The sequence below is a fragment of the Mustelus asterias genome, chromosome 1 (genome assembly GCF_964213995.1).
Source record: "Mustelus asterias chromosome 1, sMusAst1.hap1.1, whole genome shotgun sequence".
NCBI lineage: Eukaryota > Metazoa > Chordata > Chondrichthyes > Carcharhiniformes > Triakidae > Mustelus > Mustelus asterias.
Window position 1 is genome coordinate 107,473,409 of NC_135801.1, and position 25,536 is coordinate 107,498,944.

Here is a 25,536-nt window from a genome sequence, read left to right on the forward strand (position 1 = left end):
TCCTGCTGTTTACAATGTGCTTTATCAATTGTAACAAATTGTGTGCTTTCCAAAAGCAAGCCCAGTAAAAGTCCGAGACTGAAAAGCAGAAAACACCCACCCCAGAAATGCCAATGAGACTTTTTTAAAGCAGGGACACAATTACAAAGTATGTAATCTTACCCAGTGTAAGTAAAGAAAACATACACTTAAATGATTGAGTTTGGGAAATGAAGCATATACAGCCCTTATCCTAGATAGTGTTTCCAGTGAGGTTGTGTGAATGAAAAGATAGCAATGGGAGGTTTCTTTTTCACCTATTGGAAGAAAATAACAAAGCAGGCAGCAGTTTGTGTGAAAAAGTTGGCAGAATTTGGGCAGTAGTAAGAACATACACTTTAGAAAATAATGGAACATGCTTAACTAAGGCTGTTCACAATCAGAACAAAGTTCCTTCTTACAAATGTGGTGGTGGTCTGAGTAGGGCTGTTTATAGAAGGTCTATTCTTCTGTACAGAAATTTAAGGTATAGTAGAGAGAAAAAAAGTGACTTTTAAATGTGGAATGTACCTCTCATTCCAGGATGTATGTTACAAATGCATTGACAAGGACCATTGTACGAACGAGAATCTTGCACAAGGGCAATTTCAGGATTACCGTGAGATGCTACACTACGGGTGTATTAGGACATGTTGGATCAATGGATATTTTTCATTAGGACCATTTCAGTTGCTGTATAGAAATTGGGATTATCCTGCTTCTTGATATCATTCCTTTGCAACTTATTTATAGAAGGCAGGATAAAGAAAGGAAACAGGACAGTCCTGATTAGCACTGCATTTCAGAGTGTGGAGAGTGTGTGAGTGGAGGCTCAGGCACACACAGGACATTAGATTTGACAAGCTACAGGTGAAAAGGAGACAGATTACCTTTCGAGTACCATTGGTCTGTAACTTAATTTAGGCATTGCTAAAATGTGTCACAACAAAGTGACATGATATTTTCTGACAATATTCTTTTGGATACTCTGAAAGGTCGTGGCAGTGACTCTGAATCAGATATAACACAGAAGGCGCCCGATGTGAAGCGAGACGACATGTCTGTAAGACGTACTTCCTGCAGTGAACCCAAATCATCCTTGCCCTTTAACCAGTACTTACCCAACAAGAGCAACCATACAGCCTATATGCCAGCACCTCTTCGGAAAAAGCGGGCAGAGCGAGGAGAAACTTATCGGAAGAGTTGGAGCAACACTACCTCACCTGTAGGAGCAGAGCGACCTTTCAGGTAAGTCACATCATTAGGTCGTTTTTTTGTGAATTACCAGTACTAAATAACATTCACGTGATCTAAGCCTTTACATTGACTTGAGGAGCTATACATTGTGATTTAATTATAAATCTAGACATTTTGGTCTGATTGTAAATAGTTTTTGTTGCTCATTGGATGGCTTTGTTCAACTGGACCATCTTTCCAATCCTGGCAAAGCCCATAGCTGCCTGTTATTGCTCAGTAGAAAATATCTTACATTAGTGTCCAATGAAAATGACTGTGCCATCATCATGAATTTTGACACAGCAATTCGCCCTTCATTTGAATTGCAATAAAAAGAATCAACATGAATGCATTTGGAAATAGTTCAGCTGTGGTAAAATTATTAGTCTGCTGAATAGACATTATTGTCAAATTGTTTGCTTATATTCAATTATTCCAGTTTTTGAGAGAAAGAATCCTCACTGTAAAGCATGTTGACCATCAAGGAGAAGGATGCCATAGTCTCAGCAATGTTCATTTCTTAGTACTGAAACAGAGCAACCTTCAGCTTGAAACTTGTAAATCCAGCTCATACTCTACAACATTTTGAAAATGTTGCTGTGAAAAGGGAGTAGCTGAGCTTCACTTAGCTACTATCTTAGCAGCCTGTTGCTAAGGTAATAATTTCAAATGGTATAAGAGATCCCCTCCATTGGTTTTTGCCTTTATCCAATGACAGGGTACTTGAAGTTAAACTATATCCCAGTGAAGGATATAAATGATCTGTGACACTGCTTACAATGTAAACTGGGTGTTTGTATAAGATCTACAACTTTTTTGCCTTAATATATATCATATAACTCATTAGTCATAGTCACCCTGAGACTATTGAAGAAGAGCAAAATGAAGACTCCTGTCAGGATGAGGATTTTGCTGAGACACCATCTACATTTTTCAAAGTTCAAGGAATTGATGATTCCAAGACAGCAGTGAAATGTGAACCAGCTCCAATTGGAGATACAGACAGTCTCAAGAAGCAGCTGCAAGATTCTGTGGCAGAAGACCCAGGGCACAGAGCATCTACAGAAGGTGCAAAATGGGAGAGGAAGGATGAAGAAGAAATTAAGAAGTTGAAACGAATTCAGAAAGCTGGTATCACAGTCATGCCAGCATCGAAGCGATATTGCAGGTCAGCAGTGTGGAGTTGAGCTCTCATAGGCGTGAAACAAAGGCATGAGATTCTATGCTGAGGCGCAATGTGTTGTTGCTTTATTGGGTTTTATTATACCATGGTGTTCCGATATGAGTAATCTTTGAACTGAACATGAGGGAAATTGTGATCAGAGAAAATATTTAAACACAAGGTGATTTCATTTTAATGAAATCTGAAGGTGGTTAATTAATGTGCTTTTAACATGGAAAATGAAAATTCATTTGAAGGGTTTTGGTTTAGAATGATGCTTTTAATGATTTTGAATGATTGATTTTGACATGGTATAATAGGAATCCGTGATGAAGCTGGGGAATGTGTCAGTATAATCTAAGTGCGCTGGTTAATGCACATTTTGGCTTGGCCATGTTACTAAATTCACATCAAGCAATTTTCTGCATTAATGTAGCAAAATTCTTGGTTAATGACTATTGTGCTGTATTTGAATATTTAAATCACAATAGATAAGTACTACAGATATTGGCTGGATTACTCACCCTAGGATGGCACCATTTATACAACTAACAGTTTGATAGAAATGTTTGTCACTGTAGCGCTCAAGCCTTAACGTAGTAATATAACCGTGTCATCAGTTAATGAACATATTCTTGTTAGTCATGTCTAGGAGTTGATTCTTTGACATAGAATGTCGCAGCCCCCTCAGTTACCAGGGCTACTCCCCCTAACCTACATATCTTTAGGCACTAAGGGGCAATTTAGCATGACCGTTCCACCACATCTTTGGACTGTGGGAGGAAACCAAAGTACCTGAAGTAAACCCATGCAGACACAGGGAAAATGTGCAAACTTCATACGGATAGTCACCCAAGGCCAGAATTGAACCCAGGTCCCTGGCTCTGTGAGGCAGCAATGCTCACCACTGTGCCATCGTGCTGCCATAGGGATGATTTTAGAAGTTCTTATTCACAGCACAGACCCTTACCATCAAAACACATATTGGAAATGTTAATGGATAGAACGTCATGAGAGGCATGTGCTCAAATTCCCACTGTTTTCTCAGCAGACGAGGGGGCGACACACACTTACAAAATTGCATTTAATATGGGTAAATGTGCATTACAATATTATGTGGAGGGAAGTGATGTCAAATATAGAATTGGGTAAATAAATGTGTGTTTCATGACTTCCTGACTCCATCATACTCATTGAGTGCTTCAGTTGATGGGAATTATATTGTGAAAGATATCCTGAGCCTGGACTAGCACTGAGCAATTGGCTAAATTGTGTCACAGATCCACTGGGACATAAAGCTTCCTGTAGGATTGCCGAGTGGAAAATATCCCAAAGAGTAACACCTAGTATGAAAGTGAAATTATTTCAACCTTGAAAGTGTCACTATATACAGGCATATACTGGTCATATTCAGTTTTTAAGGATAATCATTTTGCCAGCAGCACATATCAGCAGGCAGACTCTCACTGGATTATACGGTTTGAACTATAGTAATATTGGATTTGACTGCACTGCACGCCCAGTGGAGATTATAATCCTATATTAATAAATGCAGAAAATGGCAAGGAATAAAGTTTGAGCTGTTACTCATAGTATGTAGACCCCATGTTTTAAACCACTTTATTCTTTACACTCTTATTCTCTATAAAATTATTTATATTTGCAAGTCAAACACAACTTTCTTACAAGAAGATTATGTCAGTGTTCCAGGTTTTCTGCACCAAGAAATTACACCATACTGCACCAGGCATGAAATGGGTTCAAAATGGCAGGTTGTGTTCTGCATCAGAAGTGCAAAATTAGGTTGTGCTGATATAACTAATATTTATATCCAGGTCCTATATTAGTTGCAGGACTGTTTTTATGAGCCCCTATGCCTTACTTGCAATCTGATAAAATCATCCAGCAAATCATGCCAATAATAGTCAACAAGGACCCTGTTGCAATGTTCTACAAGGGTCAACCATTCATAGAAATCCTACAGTACAGAAAGAGGCCATTCGGCCCATCGAGTCTGCACCGACCACAATCCCACCCAGGCCCTACCCCAAATCCCTACACATTTTACACACTAATCCCTCTAATCTACGCATCCCAGGACACTAAGGGGCAATTTTAGCATGGCCAATCAACCTAACCCACACATCTTTGGACTGTGGGAGGAGCACCCGGAGGAAAGCCACACAGACACGAGGAGAATGTGCAAACTCCACACAGACAGTGATCCAAGCCGGGAATCGAACCCAGGTCCCTGGAGCTGTGAAGCAGCAGTGCTAACCACTGTGCTACCGTGCCGCCCACATGGGTTAGTTACTGGTTTGTCCTCTTAATTTGCCAGTTAACATTTAGGCCTTTTATTGGCTATTTTCTGAATTCTTCAAGTGGGTACTGTCTTTTAGGAATAATTTTGTGCTGGTGCTGGGCAGTTTATATTTTGAAAATAGGTTTATTGCAGTCATGGGTGGTCTGATAGGTTTGCCTTTGGGGCTGAGGGAGGAGTAGGTATGGAAAAAGAGCCATAGAGCTGTTGGCAGAGGCCTCATCGTCATGGATGCCACTGTCTCGCTCATGGAATTGACCACTTGCCCCATGTTGGGCAGAGTAATGACCAGGCTCTGTGTGAAGCCTGACACAAGTAGAATCTGGACTCTTCATTGCTCTGAAACATGTGTGCAAGCTTACTGGCAGACTACTCAGTGCATTTCCTGGTGTATTCTCCTAACCTTCTGTAGCTTTGGCCCTTGAAGTCGGCACTTGAGTCCTCTGCAAAGCAAGCCAGAGTGTGATCTTGCTCTCCAGTGAGCTGGCATCTTTGGCATCCTATCCTCATAGCTTCTGCACATTGGCCAGGATTTTCCGCTCCTTTTCATGTCAGGCAGGTTCGGTGACAAAAGCGGAAAATATCACAAGTGAAAGCATGATGCGATTGTCTCCTCTCCCTATCTGTGACAGGCCATGTTTCCCGATGTTCACTGTACAATTCTGGGCTGGAATTCTCCAGCCGTTCATGCCCCACTACCACCATCACCACCAGAGAAGACATTGAGTTTGGCGCTCAGTCAAATCTCTGTTCACTGCAGCGGGATGGGAGAATCCCATTGGTGTGAATGGCCAGAGAATTCCACTCCTGGTCTCCTTACTTAAGGAGGGATATTCTTGCTTTGCAAATAATTCAGAGAAGATTCGTTAGGCTAATTTCTGGGATGAATGGGTTGTCTTATGAGGAAAGGTTAAGGAGGTTGGATATATATTCATTGGAACTTAGACAAATGAGTGGTGATCTTATTGAAACATAGAGGCCGATATTTTACGACTGTGCTCGGGTGAGGCTTGTAAAACCCTGCCCAAGGCCAACAGTGAATTCCGTTCTGTGAGCATCGCCCACCCGATTCTGGGGCGGGCGTACATGTAAAATTCGAGCCATAGGGTGCAACTTTACAAGATTGATTTTAAGTGTCCAGCTAGCGTGAAAAAGGGAGAGTTCCTGATCTGTTTTTTGGGCATGTTTTCACACCCAATCTTACGCACTTAGTCACTGAAAACATGGTCTGGATGTTTCTAGCTGCTACAGGCAGTGGGCTGGACTTAATTCACCAGGTAGCCTGTAGAGGGAGCTACTGCGCATGTGCAGACCTCTGCTTCTGCACATGCTCAATAGCAACTGTAGGGGTCTGACAGACAGAGAGCAGGCAGCCTCAACCAGCCCCCCTCCCCGCAATTGTGGGGGCCTGCGGCTGATCGCAAGCCCCACAGCGCATGGGCATCTAGTCTGGGATGCCTAGACTGATCGGAGGCCCCTCCCCTGATCTGACAGCAACTGCAGAGCAACAGCAGCCCTCCTCCCCAATGCGATCCCTTTACAGAGTGCGCAGCGTGCTCCCCTCCCACCGATCGGTGCCATACACCCATTGACCCCACACCCTGGCAAAGTGCCCAGGTGCCTGCTAGGCAGTGCCAAAGTGCCAGGCTGGCACTGTCCAAGGGGCATGCCCCTTGCCCTCTACCTCCCTGGGGGGCCTCAGTGGCTCCAGTTCCACCAGTGAGGCTAACAGGACTGTTCCCCATTCACGGGGAGCAGGTGTTTTCCTCGCCAGAAAGAACCTCTCCCGGCGAGGCCATAGAGGCAAGTGAGCCCAGATGATTGAGTGCCAGGCTCACTAAACATATGTAAATTAACATTTAAATATATTTAAATAAATTATTCAGCTTCTCGCCCATTTCTGGCGAGAGGCTGACCTCGCCAAGAATCCTGTTCTCATAAAATTGAGAGAGACAACAAATCGGGCATGATCCTGATTTCTTGGCTTTTGCGTGATTTTACCGACTCACCCCGCCCATCCATCCATAAGATTTTGAGGGGGTTTGACAGGGTAGATGCTGAGGACATGTCTCCTGCCCACTCCTTGTGGGGAATGTAGAATAAGGGAGCACAGTTTAAAATAAAGAGTTCCCCCATTTACAATGGAGATGAGGAGGAATTTCTTCTCTCTGAGGGTCATTCGTCTTGCCACTGCTCTTCTACAAAGAGCAGTGGAGGTTGGATCATTGAATATATTCAGTGCAAGGTTTACAGAGATTTTTGATCTGCAAATATGTCACAGTTATGAGGGACAAACAGGAAAGTGGATTTAAAGCCACAGTCAGATCAGCTATTATCTTATTGAATGGTGGACTTTGGGCATGAATTTCACATTGTGCCCCCATGAACAGGATCATGCAGCCCTTGCCTTGTCTCCCTCCCACCTTCTGGTTTTCAAGCTAGATCACATTTCTAGGTCCAAATGTCCACTGTTGTGTCCCACAATTCAGTCTTTGGTAATATTGCACTACCTGACTCAAACATTGGATCACATGATCTTTACTGTATTGATAAGGAGTTTTAGTTTAATGGTTGCAGGGAAATAAATTCCCTTATATTTATTTAATATTTTTCTAAATGATTGACAGTGACTGTTATCAATAGTTGCATCAACTCTTACAAAGACTCCTATAGTTTGTTTTTAGCTGAGATGCATGATAAACACTGCAATAAAAACTCAGCTTTTCCAAGATGTTGCGCTATCAATGGGACATCACATGCAGTAAACAGCTTAGCAGAAAATCACTGGCACACAATTGAACTCAACGCCGGAAACCTCCGACCTCATCCATGGCTGGGATTCTCTGGTGCCACCACAGTGAATGGAGTTTTGGCTGAGTGCCAAATTCTCTGTTCTCACTGGCAGCGGGGCAGGTATGGATGAGATTGGAGAATCCTGCCTTTGGGGAATCACGAGTGATCCACCCTGGGATTTCTTCTAAATTACTCACTTTGCGCAAGGCATTGCTTGTCGCTGGATCATCTTGGAAAATCATCCTTTTATTACCAGTGTGGAATAAAATGGCATGTGCATGAAAGTGGAATGAAAGTTGCAAAGCACTGCGTGTGGAAACAGGCATGGGGAAAAATTCACCTAAATATAAATTGAAGGAATATTCACAATTGCATTTATAGTATTTGAGTGTGGAAGACTTTCTGCTAACAGCACATAGCCTGATGCTTACCAAGCTGAAAAATGCTGTTGTTTCTATTGGATGACAAGTATTTACAGCTTTTGCCCCTTTATGGTAGACAAGAACAACAATATGAAAATTGTGGGCAAACCACTCCAGATATCATCCTCCGCAGGGAGAATACATTTCTGACAAGCTATCAGGACAATGAGTCAGAATCCGAGGAGGAGGAACAGAAAGTTCCAGATATTGAGAAAGACGACCTTGCTTTGAGGAAGGCCCAGATGCACCAGTCCAAGTCCAAAATTGCTGTCAATCAATTCTTACCCGGACCGTGCACGAAAAAAGATAGGGAGCGCTGGCAGAGTATTAAACAATCCACATATAGAACTGCTGGAGCTTCACAAAGTAAAGAGCAGAAAATAGACAGGTGTGCATTATCTTGGTTTGAAATTGATATCTTTCACTCTATTTTACTGATCTTCATGCTCTCTTTATCTCTTCCTACAGCTTACTTAACTTTTCTGCTCACAGCCTGCTGGCCAAATTAGAATGAGACCCAACTGTTACAATGGACCGAGCTTTTTGCCAGGACATTTGGATGGCCCCTGACTGACTGCTTGGAGTCCACGTCGGTTCATATTTACCATCTAATTTCAGCACATTCAGGAGCTAGCTGGATAGACATTTAGCAGAGAAAGCAATGGAGGTGTCTGAGAAATAACATGCGACCTTTTTGACTAGCTAAATGGGTCATAGTCTTGTACATACCAACTTCTAGTCAACACATTTTTCTGAAAATTTACTTATTGGTAACCTTGTTGGTTTTCTCGCTTCCACTTTGTGTTTTTTTATTATGCTTTTTTATATTAAAAAATTAATTATATTTTTATTGAAGATTTTTCCATTTTATACCAAAAAGCGACAAACTCTCAAAGATTGGTAAAGTACGGCAGATCATTGTCAAATATAAGTAGGAAGAGAGAGAAAAAAAATACCAACATAGTTGGCTTGGAATATTTATTGTATCAGTGCCTCCATCGTGCTTTTTAAAATGAAAGGCAGCATTATTTACTTTAATGATGCATCCACTTGGTACCTCAAGCTATTTCTAGCTTCAGCCTTCTTTATGAATTTGCTATTATTTTCATAATGCTTCAGTATTGATGTCCAATTTTAAAAATAGCAATGAGGAATCAATTTTGAACGATCCACCAAAATGGGTATGGATGCAATAGTGCAGCTGTAACGGTCACCCAGTGGATTGAATGATCAGTTCACACCAATAGGCAGTTCCTTGAACCAGTGGGAAGTGAATTCCAGTGGCTGCATCTCAATAGGTGAATCGCGTTGGAGATCAGCAGAGGGAAGGCTCACCAGTGGTTGGGCCTACCCAGCAGCTGACAGCCAGCTGCAGGTTTTTTGTGGGGTTAGGAAAAGCATTTCCCATCCCCCACCCCTCCCCCACACCCCCCAAATGTTCTTGGCCATGACTGGAATGTCTCTGCGCGTCATTTGTTGCAACTGGGTGGAGTGTATCCATATAAACTCTCTCTTGAAAGTCACATCTGGCAGGCCTTGGCCATCAATGGGGTTGCCATTGCTTTCTCTGCTATTTCAAACTGCTGGATGATTTGTAAACAGGATGGTTAGCAGTTCAGAATTCACCAATCATTTTCCTTTCTTATTTGGTTTTGTGGTCAAAAATGTACTTTCAAGATACGTGAAGCAGAAACTCACCAAATTCTCTTTAGATGACAGTATGTTGTAAACTTGCATTCCCAAATGTCCAATGGAGGAGAAGTGGCTCTGTTCATTTGAAATCATTCTCCCCTTCTAAGTATGGATTGTTTTGCATATTTCCACCACTTTTGTTTTCAGTTTGCAATTTAAAATCTTCATATTGGTTGTGAATTCAATTCAGATAGAATATCTTTAATTCCCTAAAAATGCATAGCAGATGCTGAGAAGGATAAGTATTGTAAATAAATGTAGGCCACATAAGTTTGCAGTTTGTTTTTGAATACCCAGCTTTTACACAAAAAACCTTATTTCAGTTTTCATGACTTGGGACAGATTAACAGAAGGCCATTCAGCCCTTCAAGCCTGTTCCATTCAATTAGACTGTGTTTATTATGTAGTTCAACTCCAGTTACCTGCCATTTCTCCATATCCTTTGACACCCAAACAAAATGTATCAATTTCAGTCTTGAAAAATTGACTCAGCACCCATAGCTTTTGGGGGGTGAGTTTCCCAACTTCTCACTATCCTTCTTGATTCCTAAATGGCATGCCTAAGTTTACTTCTAAAGATTATGTCCCTGTGCTCATCAGAGAAGACATTTTATAGAATTATGAACCTATTATTTATTTTAACATATTTTCCTGCTTCTGTCTAACCTCATATTCATTCTTTTTAATGTGCATTGAAATACCTATGCTGCCACCTTTCTCCCAGTTCCTACTTCACCTTACTAATCTGTTGCCAAACCGGCACCTATCTGCAAAACCTCACTTCTTTTCCCTATTGATCTTCTCACTTGATATTCTGTGCTTTTTTCCTCTTTTGACCTGCATACAATTGTTCAGCCAAAGTCATGTTCAGGTTGCAGAGAGTGAGGTGGTTGTCCCACAAAAAGCAAGTGTGCTCCTGAAGTCACAGCAGCAGAATGAGCCTGAAGTGGAAGAGCAGCTGAAAGCCCCAGATATACAGCGTGATGATCTGGCTCGGCGCAAGGCCCTGGGTGGCTTTACCAGTCGGCAAAAGCCTCACACCGTCGTCCATTCCTCTATCACATCAGCTGATATGGAAATATGGCAAAGGCTCAAGCTTTCCACTGACACCAGGTTGTTACCGACCTTGCCTTCTTGTTGTTTCTAATAGAAAACATCATAGAGAAAGCTGCTCTTTCAAATGTTCCTGGTCTATCGTATATTTTTTATGCATAATTTCTTAATCTGTACATATATTTAAAATGATGCTTGAAAAATAATAATTGTCCATCTCAGAACCTCAGTTAATTGCTGAAGTACTTGTTTTTAATTTAATGCGACCAAATTCAATCTATTATTATGCAATACTGGTGGTACAGTGTTTGCATCACTTCCTTTCAGTATTTTACCCTTTCCTTGAAGAAGCAAATCAAAACACTACATAGCTTGTTATCATATGTCAGATTCTGTTGTTTAATCTAAGATATTTCTTAAAAGAACACCAAGCCTGCATTTAAAAAAGAATAACAAAATGACCTGTAATTAAACCACGTGACCTATGGGAGACTGTGTTGCCGTGGACTAGTATGTTGCCCTTTTATCCTGGGATCACCATTTCTGTCCAGGCACGTTGATGGCATTAAGGCCTCATCCTTTTGCTTGCTTATGGATACTAAATGAAATAGATGTGACCAGTCTCATCAATATTCTTTGCATGCTTGGAAGTCTAACACAAACTACCCATAACAGCATTGGTTTTCAACAAGTTGGCAATGTTAGAGAAAGGCTGAAACAGATGACTCTTGTGCAAACCAAATGTATCACTCTGTTTTAAGAGGGATGCCCTGATGAACTGTGATTATACCATATTGTTAAGGAAGAATATAAACAGCTTTGTTATCTATTAGTCTTATTCCACCTAACCTAAAGAAACAGAAGGCAGCAAAGCATTCGATCCTATAGCACTGACTGCAACAATCTTAAGTCCAAAGAAATTGCCAAAATCCCCTTCCCTAAGCATATCAAGTTTTAATTAGTTTGCCACTTTTAAAGGTCAATATTGAGGCCCATATGTGTAGATGAAATCTGCAATGATCGCTGCCATTGAGTATCGTTCTCTTGGGACTTCTTCCCATTTCATTCACTGAAGCCATCAAATGTGAGGTTTGTCCACTGATGGTAACAATCAGAGATTCCCTCCATACATTCTGATCCTGAAACAAAAATATTTTCAACGATAATAAAGTAGAGGCAATTTGCGTGATCAAACAGTCAACTTAATTATGGGCAAATTCTCTTTTAGCATTAAACATGTAATCTTCAGTGTTCTTTTGTCCCAGTCTGCTGCTAAAATAAACACATCTATGCAGACTGAGGTTTTCAAGCAGACTAAAATTCCTGTCTTTTTCTATGTAAGTGATTACTCTTATGTACTTTTTCACCGAATTAGTGAAGGATAAGAATTTTGGCTCCCTTATAGTAAGTATGCACCTTTCACCCCTGTGCACAAAAACACCCTTTCTGGGTGTGCGCATTCTTTAGGTTGCAAGTTAATTTTTTTGTTTATCTCCTCAGACAATGCACCAAATTTAATCAAAGAGACAGTAGGGTGATTTACACCATGCTTGATATTTTGTCACAGTTGTGTCAGTTATGAGGAGACGCACTGTTCAATGTCAATTTTTCTCTTAATTTTTCCTCTATTTGCCTCTTTTTTTTCTCTCCTGAAGGAAGTCAATCACTTCTGGGGTACAGTTCCTTATTTTCCTTCCATTGGCAGCGACGTTTTGCCGCCATTTCTGTCTGCCTTTGGACTTCTTTACAAACCGTCAGCAGAAATTTATCAGCAGACAAATAAATCTTTGGATTTAATTTCAGTGATAATCTTGCAGCATATATGTAGACCTGAGTGGTTTGCATTAAAACTATACATTAAGTCAGCATGTTCATAGTCAGTGAACACAGGAATCAATCAGTCATTCAGCCTTCCAAGCTTGTTCTACCATTCAATTGAATTTGTATCTTAACTCTATCTACCCACCTTGGTTTTGAAACCCTTAGCACCAGCGCCTAACAAATTTGAATCAACCTAAGTTTTGACATTTGTGATTGACTTAGCCTCAACAGCTTTTGAGGAGAGAGTTCCAGACTTTTACTGACCTTTACATGTAGAAGTGCTTTGGACATCACCTTTAGAATTAGATAGCCCAATTCTAACTTAAAGGTTATGTTGTTGTTCTGGTCTCCCCTACTGGATGAAATAGTTCCTCCCTATTTACCCTATCAAATACTTTTATCCTTTTAAGCATCTCAGTTATGTCAAAACTTAAACTTATGTTCTTGAGGATATAGAGGCTTGGTCTATGCAACCTGTCCTCATAACTTGCCCCTTTAAAGCCCCTGTGTAATTTTGGTGTATCTGTGTTGCACCCCCTTCAACACCTTCCTGAGGTGTGGTGTCCAGAACTGAATATAATACTCCAATGGGCTCTTCTATGGAGTTGAAACAAAACTTCTACCCCTTGTATCCCAGTCCCCTTGAGAAAAAGGTCAACATTGTATTAGCCGTTTAAATTATTTATTGTACTGATTTTTATTCATTTCTGTGTTTGTGGCACTAAGTATTTCTGCCATCTACAGTTACTAGCTTCTCTCCATTTAGAAAATATTCTATTTTTCTTGGGATCAAAGTGGATGACCTCGCACTTTTCCACATTGAACTCCATCTGCCAAGGATTTGCCCACTCACAATCAATCAAAGTCCCTTTGCAACTTTTAGTGCTACCTAACTTAGTGTCATCAGCAAACTTGGATACACAGATCTCTATTCCATCATCCAACTCATTTATGAAAATTGTGCAAAGCTATGATTGGTCCCAACACAGATCCTTGGTGGGAGTGGGGATAGGTGACGGAGTGGGGATGGTCACCAATAATCATAATCTGCTGATTTGAGTATATGGCCATTTTCCCGACTCTTTGGCCAGAATCCTGTGCTGCTGTTGGCAATGACAAACAAGGCGGCTGGACACGTAATTGTGCAGGAGGCAAAATGTCAGCTTCCTGACAGTGAGATGAAAGTATGGAATTAATGTGGCAATAGATTGCAGCAAGCACTGGGAACCTATTTGTTATTTTGGGCATGTCATACATACTCATGAAAACAGCATTTTGTCAGATTAAATAGTGCCTTTGCAATTAACTCTGCAGTGAATGAGAAACAAGTGCCATTAGAAAGGGTGGCATGCAGTGAATAGGCTTCCTAGTGGATTTGGACTGAGCAGCCAGCATAATTAAGGATCCCACGCACCTCTGACAAACTCTCTTCCACCTTCTTCCATCGGGAAAAATACACAAAAGTCTGAGGTCATGTACCAACTGATTCAAGAACAGCTTCTTCTCTGCTGCCATCAGACTTTGAATGGACCTACCTCGCACTGAGTTGATCTTTCTCTACACCCTAGCTATGACACTAACACTGCATTCTGCACTCTCTCCTTTCCTTCTCTACGAACGGATGATTTGTCTGTATAGTGTGCAAGAAACAATACTTTTCACTGTTTACTAATACATGTGACAATAATAAATCAAATCAAATCAAATCAAAAGCTGTAGTCTCAAGGTGTCCACTCACACAGCCAGATTGATGCTGCTGCATTGCATGAAATGAATGCATGTCCAGGTGCCCTTTAAGTATGGTCCCAGATCTTTGACCCTATGAGGTAATGGCAGGGTCGTTGACTTCCTGCCAACCTTCACTGCCAAATTGGTTGGGCACCTCATCCATGAATCCATCTCATTGGTTGAGCCCTGCATGATTGCTTATGCCCAGCCACCCTGCCGACAAGTAGGAGTCCCCACGTTTCCTGTCCCACCATCAGGACACTCGATATTGCATCAAGATTCCAGCCTCTGTCTGCTGTCTCCTAACAAATTCCTCACCAAAGCCTCAATTCCATATGCTTCCATTTTTACTAACAAAGTGGCTGAAAAAATCATATAATAAACTGAATGTCCTCACAAAACTGACTGGCTAGATGATTCTGTTTAGTAGTATATTGTTCATAGTTGTTAAGAGTTTATTTCCACTTTTAATGGATACAAATTAAGGAATTAATGGTCTCTGTTTTCTGCCTTTAATCTTCATTTTTCTTCATTCTCCACAACTTCTTCTAGCGAGGAGACTTCCAAGCCAATTAGAAATTGTTCTGAAATGAAGCCAATGTCTGAAATTGAAATAGAGAGAGCAGCTCAAGATGACCTTGCCTGCCGTAAGGCAAGAAGCAATAGAAGTGCTTCAGGCAGCTGCCAGCGCTTTGTGCACTTTGGCCCAGTGACGGAGATAGATCAGCAACGGTGGGAGAAGTTGAGCATCGCCAGGGCTGGTCCAGACAGTGAGTCAGAGGAAGGGGAAGAGAGTTGCACTATCAAAGCCTACACCTGCCATCTCTTACCATCAGTAGCTTCAGCAGTCATGCTCAACCCACAGGACAGTGTAATAGGAGGTGAATCTCAAGTCATTTCTGGCAGCGAGGTCAGCTTTCACTTCCAGAATGAGCAAAGGTACATTTTGCAACCTCTCCAGTAAGTCTGGATCAAGAGTGGTATAACATTTTCAGTTGCATGGTGTGATTTAATCTCTTAATAAAGCAAGGTGTTTGCAATGTAGGGCTGAGGTCTCCCATCTTGTATAACTCTATCTTGTTCAAGAATCTTGGCTCTAAAAATAGCTTTGTTTTATTGAGACTTCACCCTGCTGTAATGTAGATAGTTTGATGTATGTTTTTAATAATAACGGAGATGAAAAAATGGACAATGCAATAGCCTAGACATTGATCATTTATGCTGTAAGAGGTTTCAGTTACTCGTATTAACCACGTCACTAGAAATGTATGTTCCTTTAACAGCTTAGTTATATTTCACTTCCTGCGGAGCTAGATTTCTTTTTATGGTACAATTGGGATACATTTTGCTTACTTTAATATTAGACAATCTGCAAAGTTAGAAAATATGTTGCTGTATAATGGGAAATATTGGCTCAGGATTATAATTTGTTCTGGTTCATTTTGGTACCATTTGCAATTTTTGGATCACCATATTCATAACACTTTCTGGTTATGGTCAGTAAAAACTTTCTTACTTCAAATATACTTATCCACAATAATGACTTGCGACACAGCTGATTAACAAGCTTACAGAAAATTAGGTGCAAGGTACAATCACGCCTCCACAGTAAATGAATTAGAAGTGTTGGAAGGAACTGCAATATTTCAATGTGGGTGGATTTCTGTGTGGGTGGCAGGAACCCACTCACTTCTGCCTTTAACACAAGTGTGTTCTATAGTGCACAGGACACAACTCTGTCATTCAAATAGGTAAAACACTCAAATTTAACTGTGTGCGCCTGGGTTTCCTGGGCTTCTTAGGACAAGCTGGGAAAAACAGAGAGAGGGGATAGTGGGGATTGAGCAACTGATATGCTTTAAATACTGAGATCAGACACCTGCTTCCTTGCCCAAGCAAAATACTTTTTCTCACAGGACTTGTTCCAGATGTTATGCTTCACAGCGTAACATCAGGTCAGCATGGGGGCCACTAATGTGACTCTACCTTGGACCTCAGATGAGAAAGAGGTGGAGCAGTAGCAGCAAGGACAGCAACAGCATGGGTAGCACCAGCAGCCACCTTCTCCTCAAGCCATCTACTACTCCACAGGATGTTGGGGGGAGGAGGTTGGTGGAGGAGATAATGCCTCCAATACAAAGTGCTCCGTAACCTCTTTATTGTTTGGAAACCCCTGTTGTCTGGAACTATTTTTAAGCAAACCCAAGTATTCCCATGACATCATTGGCATCATTTTAGTTCAGTGCTTTGAGAGCGGAAACGTAGGCGGGAACTCTACCACCTCACCGCCACCGGAAATCTCCGTTGAGCTGGGGCGGGTTTCCGGTCTTGCCTGAATGAGGCTGTAAAGTCCCGCCTATAGAATATACACAGCTGGATTTTCATCCATTGGGGCTCAGGAAATGAGAGAGGGATAGGACTGGCAGCTTAACGTTCTGGGATTTAGATGTTTCAGGCATGATGGAGAGGGATGTAAAAGAGGTGGGGGAGTTGCATTACTGATTAGGGAGAATATCACTGCTGTACTGAGGGAGGACACCTTAAAGGGCTCATTCAGCGAGGCCAAATGAATAGAGCTCAGGAATAGAAAGGGTGCAATTACTTTGATGGGGTTGTACAACAGGCCTCCCAAAAGCCAGCGGGAAATAATAGAACAGATATGTGGGCAGATTAGGGAAAAATGTAAAAACAACAGAGTTATTGTGGTGGGTGATTTTAAATTCCCCTACATTGACTGGGACTCCCTTCGTGCCAGGAGCTTCAATGGGGGGAATTTGTTAGGTGCGTCCAGGGGTGTTTCTTGAAGCAATATATAAATAGTCCAACTAGGGAAGGGGCCATACTGGCTCTGGTATTGGGGAATGAATCCGGCAAGGTGATCAAAGTTTCAGTGGGGGAGCATTTTGGGAACAGTAACCATAATTTTGTACGTTTTAAGATAAGATAAGTTTTAAGATAACAAAGAACAGTACAGCACAGGAAACAGGCCCTTTGGCCCTCCAAGCCTGTGCCGCTCCTTGGTCCAACTAGACCAATCGTTTGTATCCCTCCATTCCCAGGCTGCTCATGTGACTATCCAGGTAAGTCTTAAACGATGTCAGCGTGCCTGCCTCCACCACCCTACTTGGCAGCGCATTCCAGGCCCCCACCACCCTCTGTGTAAAAAACATCCCTCTAATATCTGAGTTATACTTCGCCCCTCTCACCTTGAGCCCGTGACCCCTCGTGAATGTCACTTCTGATCTGGGAAAAAGCTTCCCACCGTTCACCCTATCTATCCCCTTCATAATCTTGTATACCTCTATTAGATCTCCCCTCATTCTCCGTCTTTCCAGGGAGAACAACCCCAGTTTACCCAATCTCTCCTCATAGCTAAGACCCTCCATACCAGGCTTATCTAAGGATAAGAGTAGTCCTCAAGTGAAAGTACTAAACTGGAGGAAAGCTAACGACAACAATATTAAGCAGAAGCTGGAGAATGTAGATTGGGGGGCAGCTGTTTGAGGGTAAATCCACATCGGTCACGAGGGAATCTTTTAAAGGCCAGTTGATTAGAGCTTAGGACCAGCATGTTCCTGTGAAAATGAAGGATGAGGATGGCAAGATTTAGCAACCTTGCATGACAAGAGCAATTGTAAACTTAGTCAGAAAGAAAAAGGAGGCATACATAAGGTTTAGGAAACTGAAGACTGAAAGACCCCTTGAAGAATGTAACGAAAGCAGAAAAGAACTTAAACAAGGAGCGAGAAGGGCCATGAAATGTCCTTGACAAACAGGATTAAGGAAAATCCCAAGGTATTTTATACATATATAAGGAGCAAGAGGGTAGCTAAGGAAAGGTTAGGTTCACTCAAGGACAAGGTAAAGAATTTATGCTTGGAGCCGGAGAAAGTGGATGAGATCCTTAACGAATACTTTGCATTGGTATTCACAAAGGAAAAGGACATGGTGGATGGTGAGTCTGGAGAGGGGTATGTTGATATTCTAGGTCATGTTGATATAAAAAAGGAGGTGTTTGGTGTTTTGAAAGGCATTAAGATAAACAAGTTGGGAGCTATCCCAGAGTACTGAGGTAGGCAAGGAGGAAATTGCTGAGTCCTTGTACAAAATCTTTGTATCCTCTTTGGTCTCAGGAGAGGTTCCAGAGGACTGGAAAATAGCAAATGTTGTTCCTTTGTTTAAGAAGGGCAATAAGATTACAGGCCTTACATCAGTGGTAGGGAAATTATTGGAGGAGATTCTTAGGGACTGGATTTATTCACATTTGGAAAAATATGAACTTATTAGCGATGCAGCATGGCTTTGTGCGGGGGAGATAGTGTCTCATAAACCTGATTTTTGAGGAAGTGACAGAGATGATTGATGAAGGTAGGGTGGTGGATGTTGTCTACATGGACTTTAGCAAGGCCTTTGACAAAGTCCCTCATGGCAGGCTCAAATAGAAGGTGAAGACACATGGGATCCGCAGTGAGCTAGTAAGATGAATACAGTACTGACTCATCGAAGGCAGAGAGTAGCAGTGGAAGAGTGTTTTTCTGGCTGCAAATCTGTGACCTGTGGTGTTCTGCAGGGATCAGTGCTGGGACCCCTGTTGTTTGTAATACATGTAAATGATTTGGAAGAGAATATAGGTGGTCTGATTAGTAAGTTTGTGGATGACACAAAATTGGGGGAGCTGCGATTAGCGAGGAGGATTGCCAGAGGATACAGCAGGATATAGATAGGCTGGACTTGGGTGGAGAAATGGCAGGTGGAATTTAATCCGGACAAATGCGAGGTGATGCATTTTGGAAGATCTAATGCAGAAGGAAGTATACAGTAAATGGCAGAAACCTTAGAAATGTTAATATACAGAGGGATCTAGGCGTACAGGTCCACAGTTCTCTGAAAATGGCAACCCAAGTGGATAAGGTGGTCAAGATGCCATATGGCATGCTTGTCTTCATCGGTTGGGGCATAGAGTATAAAAATTGACAATGCATGTTGCAGCTGTATAGAACTTTAGTTAGGCCGCATTTGGAATATTGTGTACAGTTCTGGTCATCACACTACCAGAAGGATGTGGAGTCTTTGGAGAAGGTACAGAAAAGGTTTAGCAGGATGTTGCCTGGTATGGAGGGTATTAGCTCTGAGGAGAGATTGGACAAACTTGGTTTATTTTCACTTGAACATCAGAGGCTGAGGGGATGACCTGATAGAATTATACAAAATTATGTGAAGCCATGGATAGAATGGATAGCTGGAGTCTTTTTTCCAGGGTAGAAATGCCAATTACTAGGGGACGTGGGTTTAAGGTAAAAGGGGGAAAGTTTAAAGGAGATGTGAGAGGCAAGTCTTTCCCACAGAGAGCGGTGAGTGCCTGGAATGCACTGCCAGAGGAAGCAGTAGAAGCAGATATAATAGCAACATTTAAGAGGCATCTTGACAGATATGTGAGTGGGCAGGGAATAGAGGAATATGGACCACGTAGAGGCAAAATGTCTTTGGTTTAGAAGGTGTCATGTGTCAGTGCAGACTTGGTGGGCTGATGGGCCTGTTCTTGTGCTGTACCATTTTTTGTTCTTTCTCTTTGTTCTTTGAGATCAATGAGCTATCGCCTCCTTCAACAATGGATAAGAAATTGACGTCTGGGTGCCTTTTACTATGGTGCCTGGGAATGATGGCAGGATGGCCACGATCCAGACCGTTCTGCTGCGAGATATGTCGGGAAATTCCAGGCTGCATAATTAATTGGGCAGCATTGTGCAATTTGGCACATATTCCTACTGGCGTCTGCGGCAGGAAACAGTCCCAGTTCCTACCCTCACCACGGGACTTAGGTCCAGAATGGAAAGTTCCACCCATTGTATTTATTCCTCAGGTGTATTTAACCTAGTTGTGCAAAGCAACTTTGACTTTACCTGCACTGAACTTGTGAAAATTAGTGTCACAGCCTGAACCGACTAATCTAGGGAGTCTGACTCCAGGTTTGCTTCTGGTTGACTATGGCCCTGATCTCAGGGTCAGTAGGGAAGTTTTACCACTGACCTTGAAGAAGCTGCCTTAAGCATCAAGTGATCTCTGTGGCCTGGATTTTCCCCTTCTCAAAGCCATGTTGAATCTGGCATCAGATCAAAGGATTGTCCAAGTGTCCAACAGCAGTGTCATCACTGAGTAATCAACCAATCACATGTAGATATTCCCACAGACAACAAAGTAGGAAGCAAAAGCGTTCTAAATTTTTCAGTTTCAATTTTACAGAGCAAAATATATGATTGAGAAATACATGTGGAATTAGGGTAGACATTGAAATATCATAAGCTGTTAAAAAATAATTTTTTAATTTGTGAATGGAGAAATTTGGCATTGTACCAATATAAAATTAGCTTCTTGGAGTCAGTGAAGCTGTTGAGCGGTAATCAGAAAGTTAGTACACTGTTAAAAACACTTTTGCACCTCATTCAACAAGGTGTCATTTTTGAAGGGTTATACAGTGATTCTAATGGTTTAACAGGGCAAGTTTGAGTCAGTTCTGCAATTTATTCCTGCTTGCAGCCTGAGGTGAGTTCAACGCCACACCTTATGGGGAAGCATAGAATCACTGACTGCAACTTACAGATTTAACTGCACATGTGCAGACTTCAGACGTTGCTGTCAGTTTGAGGAGTAATGAGGGCAAACATTGACAGTTCCACTGTTGTAACTAGCTTCAAATTCCAGGTAAGAAGCACAGCCTCTCTTTAACTATAGTGTAAATTAATTGAACCTTCTAATTATTAGAGCTAAGTAAATTAGCCTTCTTCAAATTCTTTGCATCATTTAAGCCACCTTCGAGGATGGTGTAATTTTTGTGGATCAGTGGGTATGAAATATCCCACACACCCCCACCCATTGGTTCCCGGTGTGGAGCAGCCTGCCCAGCAGGCCAAAGGGGCCACTCCAAAGATGGTTGAATTTTTCCTTCCAATTTGGTGGGCTCAGGAGGAGCAGCAGCCGGATGATTCCCTGCTCTCCTTGATCAGCGAGCTGTCTTATAGCGTCTGCTCTACATCCACAGCGCACTGGCTGCTTGTTAGTGAGGCTCATCAGGCATTTCTAATCTGCACATATATTTATTTTGAAAGGTATTGGCTGGAATTTTCCAGCCGTTCATGCCCCGCTGCCACTGCAAGCGAGGACGGAGAAATTGGTGCTCAGCCAAAGAACCAGAGAATCCCGCTGGTGTGAACGATTGGAAAATTCCACCAATTCTCCATGTCTTGCTGTCCTAGGGGGATATTATTAAGAGTTTAAACTTTGTGTCCAACTTTGTTTAACTGGTTTTTCAAATACACCAGACGCCAATTTTATACACTTTCATTATTCAAGAAAAATACAGCATTAGAACATAGAACATAGAAAAACTACAGCACAATACAGGCCCTTCAGCCCACAAAGTTGTGCCGAACATGTCCCTACCTTAGTGATTACTAGGCTTACCTATAACCCTCTATCTTACTAAGTTCCATGTACTTATCTAAAAGTCTCTTAAAAGACCCTATCGAATCCGCCTCCACCACTGTTGCCGGCAGCCCATTCCACGCACCCACCACCCTCTGAGTGAAAAACTTACCCCTGACATCTCCTCTTTACCTACTCCCCAGCACCTTAAACCTGTGTCCTCTTGTGGCAACCATTTCTGCCCTGGGAAAAAGCCTCTGACTGTCCACTCGATCAATACCTCTCAACATCTTGTATACCTCTATCAGGTCACCCCTCATCCTTCGTCTCTCCAAGGAGAAAAGGCCAAGCTCACTCAACCTATCCTCATAAGGCATGCTCCTCAACACAGGCAACATCCTTGTAAATCTCCTCCGCACCCTTTCTATGGCTTCCACATCCTTCCTGTAATGAGGCGACCAGAACTGAGCACAGTACTCCAAGTGTGGTCTAACCAGGGTTTTATATAGCTGCAACGTTATCTCATGACTCCTAAACTCAATTCCTCGATTGATGAAGGCCAGTACACCATACGCCTTCTTAACCACAGCCTCAACCTGCACAGCTGCTTTGAGCGTCCTATGAACTCGGACCCCAAGATCCTTCTGATCTTCCACTCTGCCAAGAGTCCTACCATTAATATTATATTCCGCCATCCTATTTGACCTGCCAAAATGAACCACCTCACACTTATCTGGGTTGAACTCCATCTGCCACTTCTCCACCCAGTCTTGCATCCTATCAATGTCTCGCTGCAACTTCTGACATCCCTCCACACTATCCACAACACCTCCAACCTTTGTGTCATCAGCAAACTTACCAACCCATCCCTCCACTTCCTCATCCAGTTCATTTATAAAAATCACAAAGAGTAAGGGCCCCAGAACAGATCCCTGGGGCACTCCACTGGTGACCCATCTATAACCACTCTTTGCCTTCTGTGGGCAAGCCAGTTCTGGATCCACAAAGCAATGTCCCCTTGGATCCCATGCCCCCTCACTTTCTCAATAAGCCTTGCATGGGGCACCTTATCAAATGCCTTGCTGAAGTCCATATATACTACATCTACTGCTCTTCCTTCATCAATGTGTTCAGTCACATCCTCAAAAAATTCAATCAGGCTCGTAAGGCATGATCTGCCTTTGACAAAGCCATGCTAACTATTCTTAATCATATTATACCTCTCCAAATGTGCATAAATCCTGCCTCTCAGGATCTTCTCCATCAACTTACCAACCATTGAGGTTAGACTCACTGGTCTATAATTTCCTGGGCTATCTCTACTCCCTTTCTTGAATAAAGGAACAACATCCGCAATCCTCCAATCCTCCGGAACCTCTCCCGTCTCCATTGATGATGCAAAGATCATCGCCAGAGGCTCAGCAATCTCCTCCCTTGCCTCCCACAGTAGCCTGGGGTACATCTCATCCGGTCCCGGCGATTTATCTAACTTGATGCTTTTCAAAAGCTGCAACACATCCTCTTTCTTAATATCTACATGCTCAAGCTTTTCAGTCCGCTGCAAGTCTGCACTACAACCACCAAGATCCTTTTCCATAGTGAATACTGAAGTAAAGTATTCATTAAGTACCTCTGCTATTTCTTCTGGTTCCATACAAACCTTCCCACCGTCACACTTGATAGGTCCTATTCTTTCACGTCTTATCCTCTTGCTCTTCACATACTTGTAGAATGCCTTGGGGTTTTCCTTAATCCTGCCTGCCAAGGCCTTCGCATGACCCCTTCTGGCTCTCCTAATTTCCTTCTTAAGATCCTTCCTATTAGCCGTATACTCTTCAAGATCTCTAACATTACCTAGCTCCCTGAACCTTTTGTAAGCTTTTCTTTTCTTCTTGACTAGATTCATTACAGCCTTTGTATACCACGGTTCCTGTAACCTACCATAACTTCCCTGTCTCATTGGTACGTTGCTATGCAGAACTCCAGACAAATATTCCCTGAAAATTTGCCACATTTTTTCCATACATTTCCCTGAGAAAAGCTCTTTCCAATTTAAGCCTCCAATTTCCTGCCTGATAGCCTCATAATTCCCCTTACTCCAATTAAACACTTTTCTAACTTGTCTGATCCTATCTCTCTCCAATGCTATTGTAAAGGAGATAGAATTATGATCACTATCTCCAAAATGCTCTCCCACTGAGAGATCTGACACCTGACCTGGTTCATTTCCCAATACCAAATCAAGTACAGCCTCTCCTCTTGTTGGCTTATCTATATACTGTGTCAAGAAACCCTCCTGAACACACCTAACAAACTCCTCCCCATCTACACCCCTTACTCTAGGGAGATTCCAATCAATATTTGGGAAATTAAAATCTCCCATCACGACAATTCTGTTATTATTACACCTTTCCAGGATCTGTTTCCCTATCTGCTCCTCAACATCCCTGTTACTATTGGGCGGCCTATAGAAAACGCCCAGTAAAGTTATTGACCCCTTCCTGTTCCTAACCTCCACCCACAGAAACTCCGTAGACAATCCCTCCATGGTGTCCATCTTTTCTGCAGCCTTGACACTATCTCTGATCAACAGTGCCACTCCCCATCTCTTTTGCCTCCCTCCCTGTCCCTTCTGAAACATCTGAAACCTGGCACTTGAAGTAACCAGTCCTGTCCCTGAGTCATCCAAGTCTCCGTAATGGCCACCACATCATATTTCCAAGTAGTGATCCACGCTCTAAGCTCATCCACTTTATTCACAACACTCCTTGCGTTAAAATAGACACATCTCAAACCTTCGGTCTGAGCGCTCCCCTTCTCTATCACCCGCCTATCCTCCCTCTCACATTGTCGGCAAGCTTCCTCTATTTGTGAGCTAACCTCCTTTCTCCCAGTCACTTCAATTTGATTCCCACCCCCCAACCATTCTAGTTTAAACTCTCCCCAGTAGCCTTAGCAAATCTCCCCACCAGGATATTGGTCCCCCTGGGATTCAAGTGCAACCCGTCCTTATTGTACAGGTCACACTTGCCCCAAAAGAGGTCCCAATGATCCAGAAACCTGAATCCCTGCCCCCTGCTCCAATCCCTCAGCCACGCATTTATCCTCCACCTCATTCCATTCCTACTCTCACTGTTGCGTGGCACAGGCAGCAATCCCGAGGTTACTACCTTTGCGGTTCTTCTTCTCAACTCCCTTCCCAACTCCCTATATTCTCCTTTCAGGACCTCTTCCCTTTTCCTACCTATGTCATTGGTACCAATATGTACCACGACCTCTGGCTCTTCTCCCTCCCACTTCAGGATATCTTGGACGCGATCAGAAACATCCCGGATCCTGGCACCAGGGAGGCAAACTACCATCCGAGTTTCTTGTCTGCATCCACAGAATCGCCTGTCCGACTCCCTCACTATAGAGTCCCCTATTACTACTGCCTTCCCCCTCCTTTCCCTACCCTTCTGAGCTACAGGGCTGGACTCTGTGCCGGAGGCATGGCCACTGTTGCTTCCCCCAGGTAGGGTGTTCCCCCACAACAGCACTCAAACAGGAGTACTTATTGTTAAGGGGCACAGCCACTGGGGTACTCTCTAGTACCTGACCTTTCCCCTTCCCCTTCCTAACCGTGACCCACTTGTCTGCCTCCCGTGGCCCCGGTGTGACCACCTGCCTGTAATTCCTCTCTATCACCTCCTCATTCTCCCTGACCAGGCGAAGGTCATCGAGCTGCAGCTCCAGTTCCCTAACGCGGTCCCTTAGGAGCTGCAGCTCGACGCACCTGGCGCTGATATGGACGTCCGGGAGGCTAGGAGACTCCAGGACCTCCCACATCCGACACCGAGAACAACAAACTGGCCTCACACTCATAATTCCCC

General features: G+C 42.7%; 1 protein-coding gene across 1 annotated transcript in view; it reads left to right on the plus strand.

The window, feature by feature from the left end:
- LOC144495886 (LIM and calponin homology domains-containing protein 1-like) overlaps positions 1-25,536 on the plus strand; it is a 355,764-nt gene that overhangs the window by 234,781 nt on the left and 95,447 nt on the right. Inside the window, 5 exon segments of the mRNA XM_078216622.1 lie at positions 1,014-1,266; positions 2,102-2,422; positions 8,028-8,339; positions 10,499-10,756; positions 14,798-15,184. Of these exon segments, the coding sequence (XP_078072748.1) occupies positions 1,014-1,266; positions 2,102-2,422; positions 8,028-8,339; positions 10,499-10,756; positions 14,798-15,184 (1,531 nt within the window).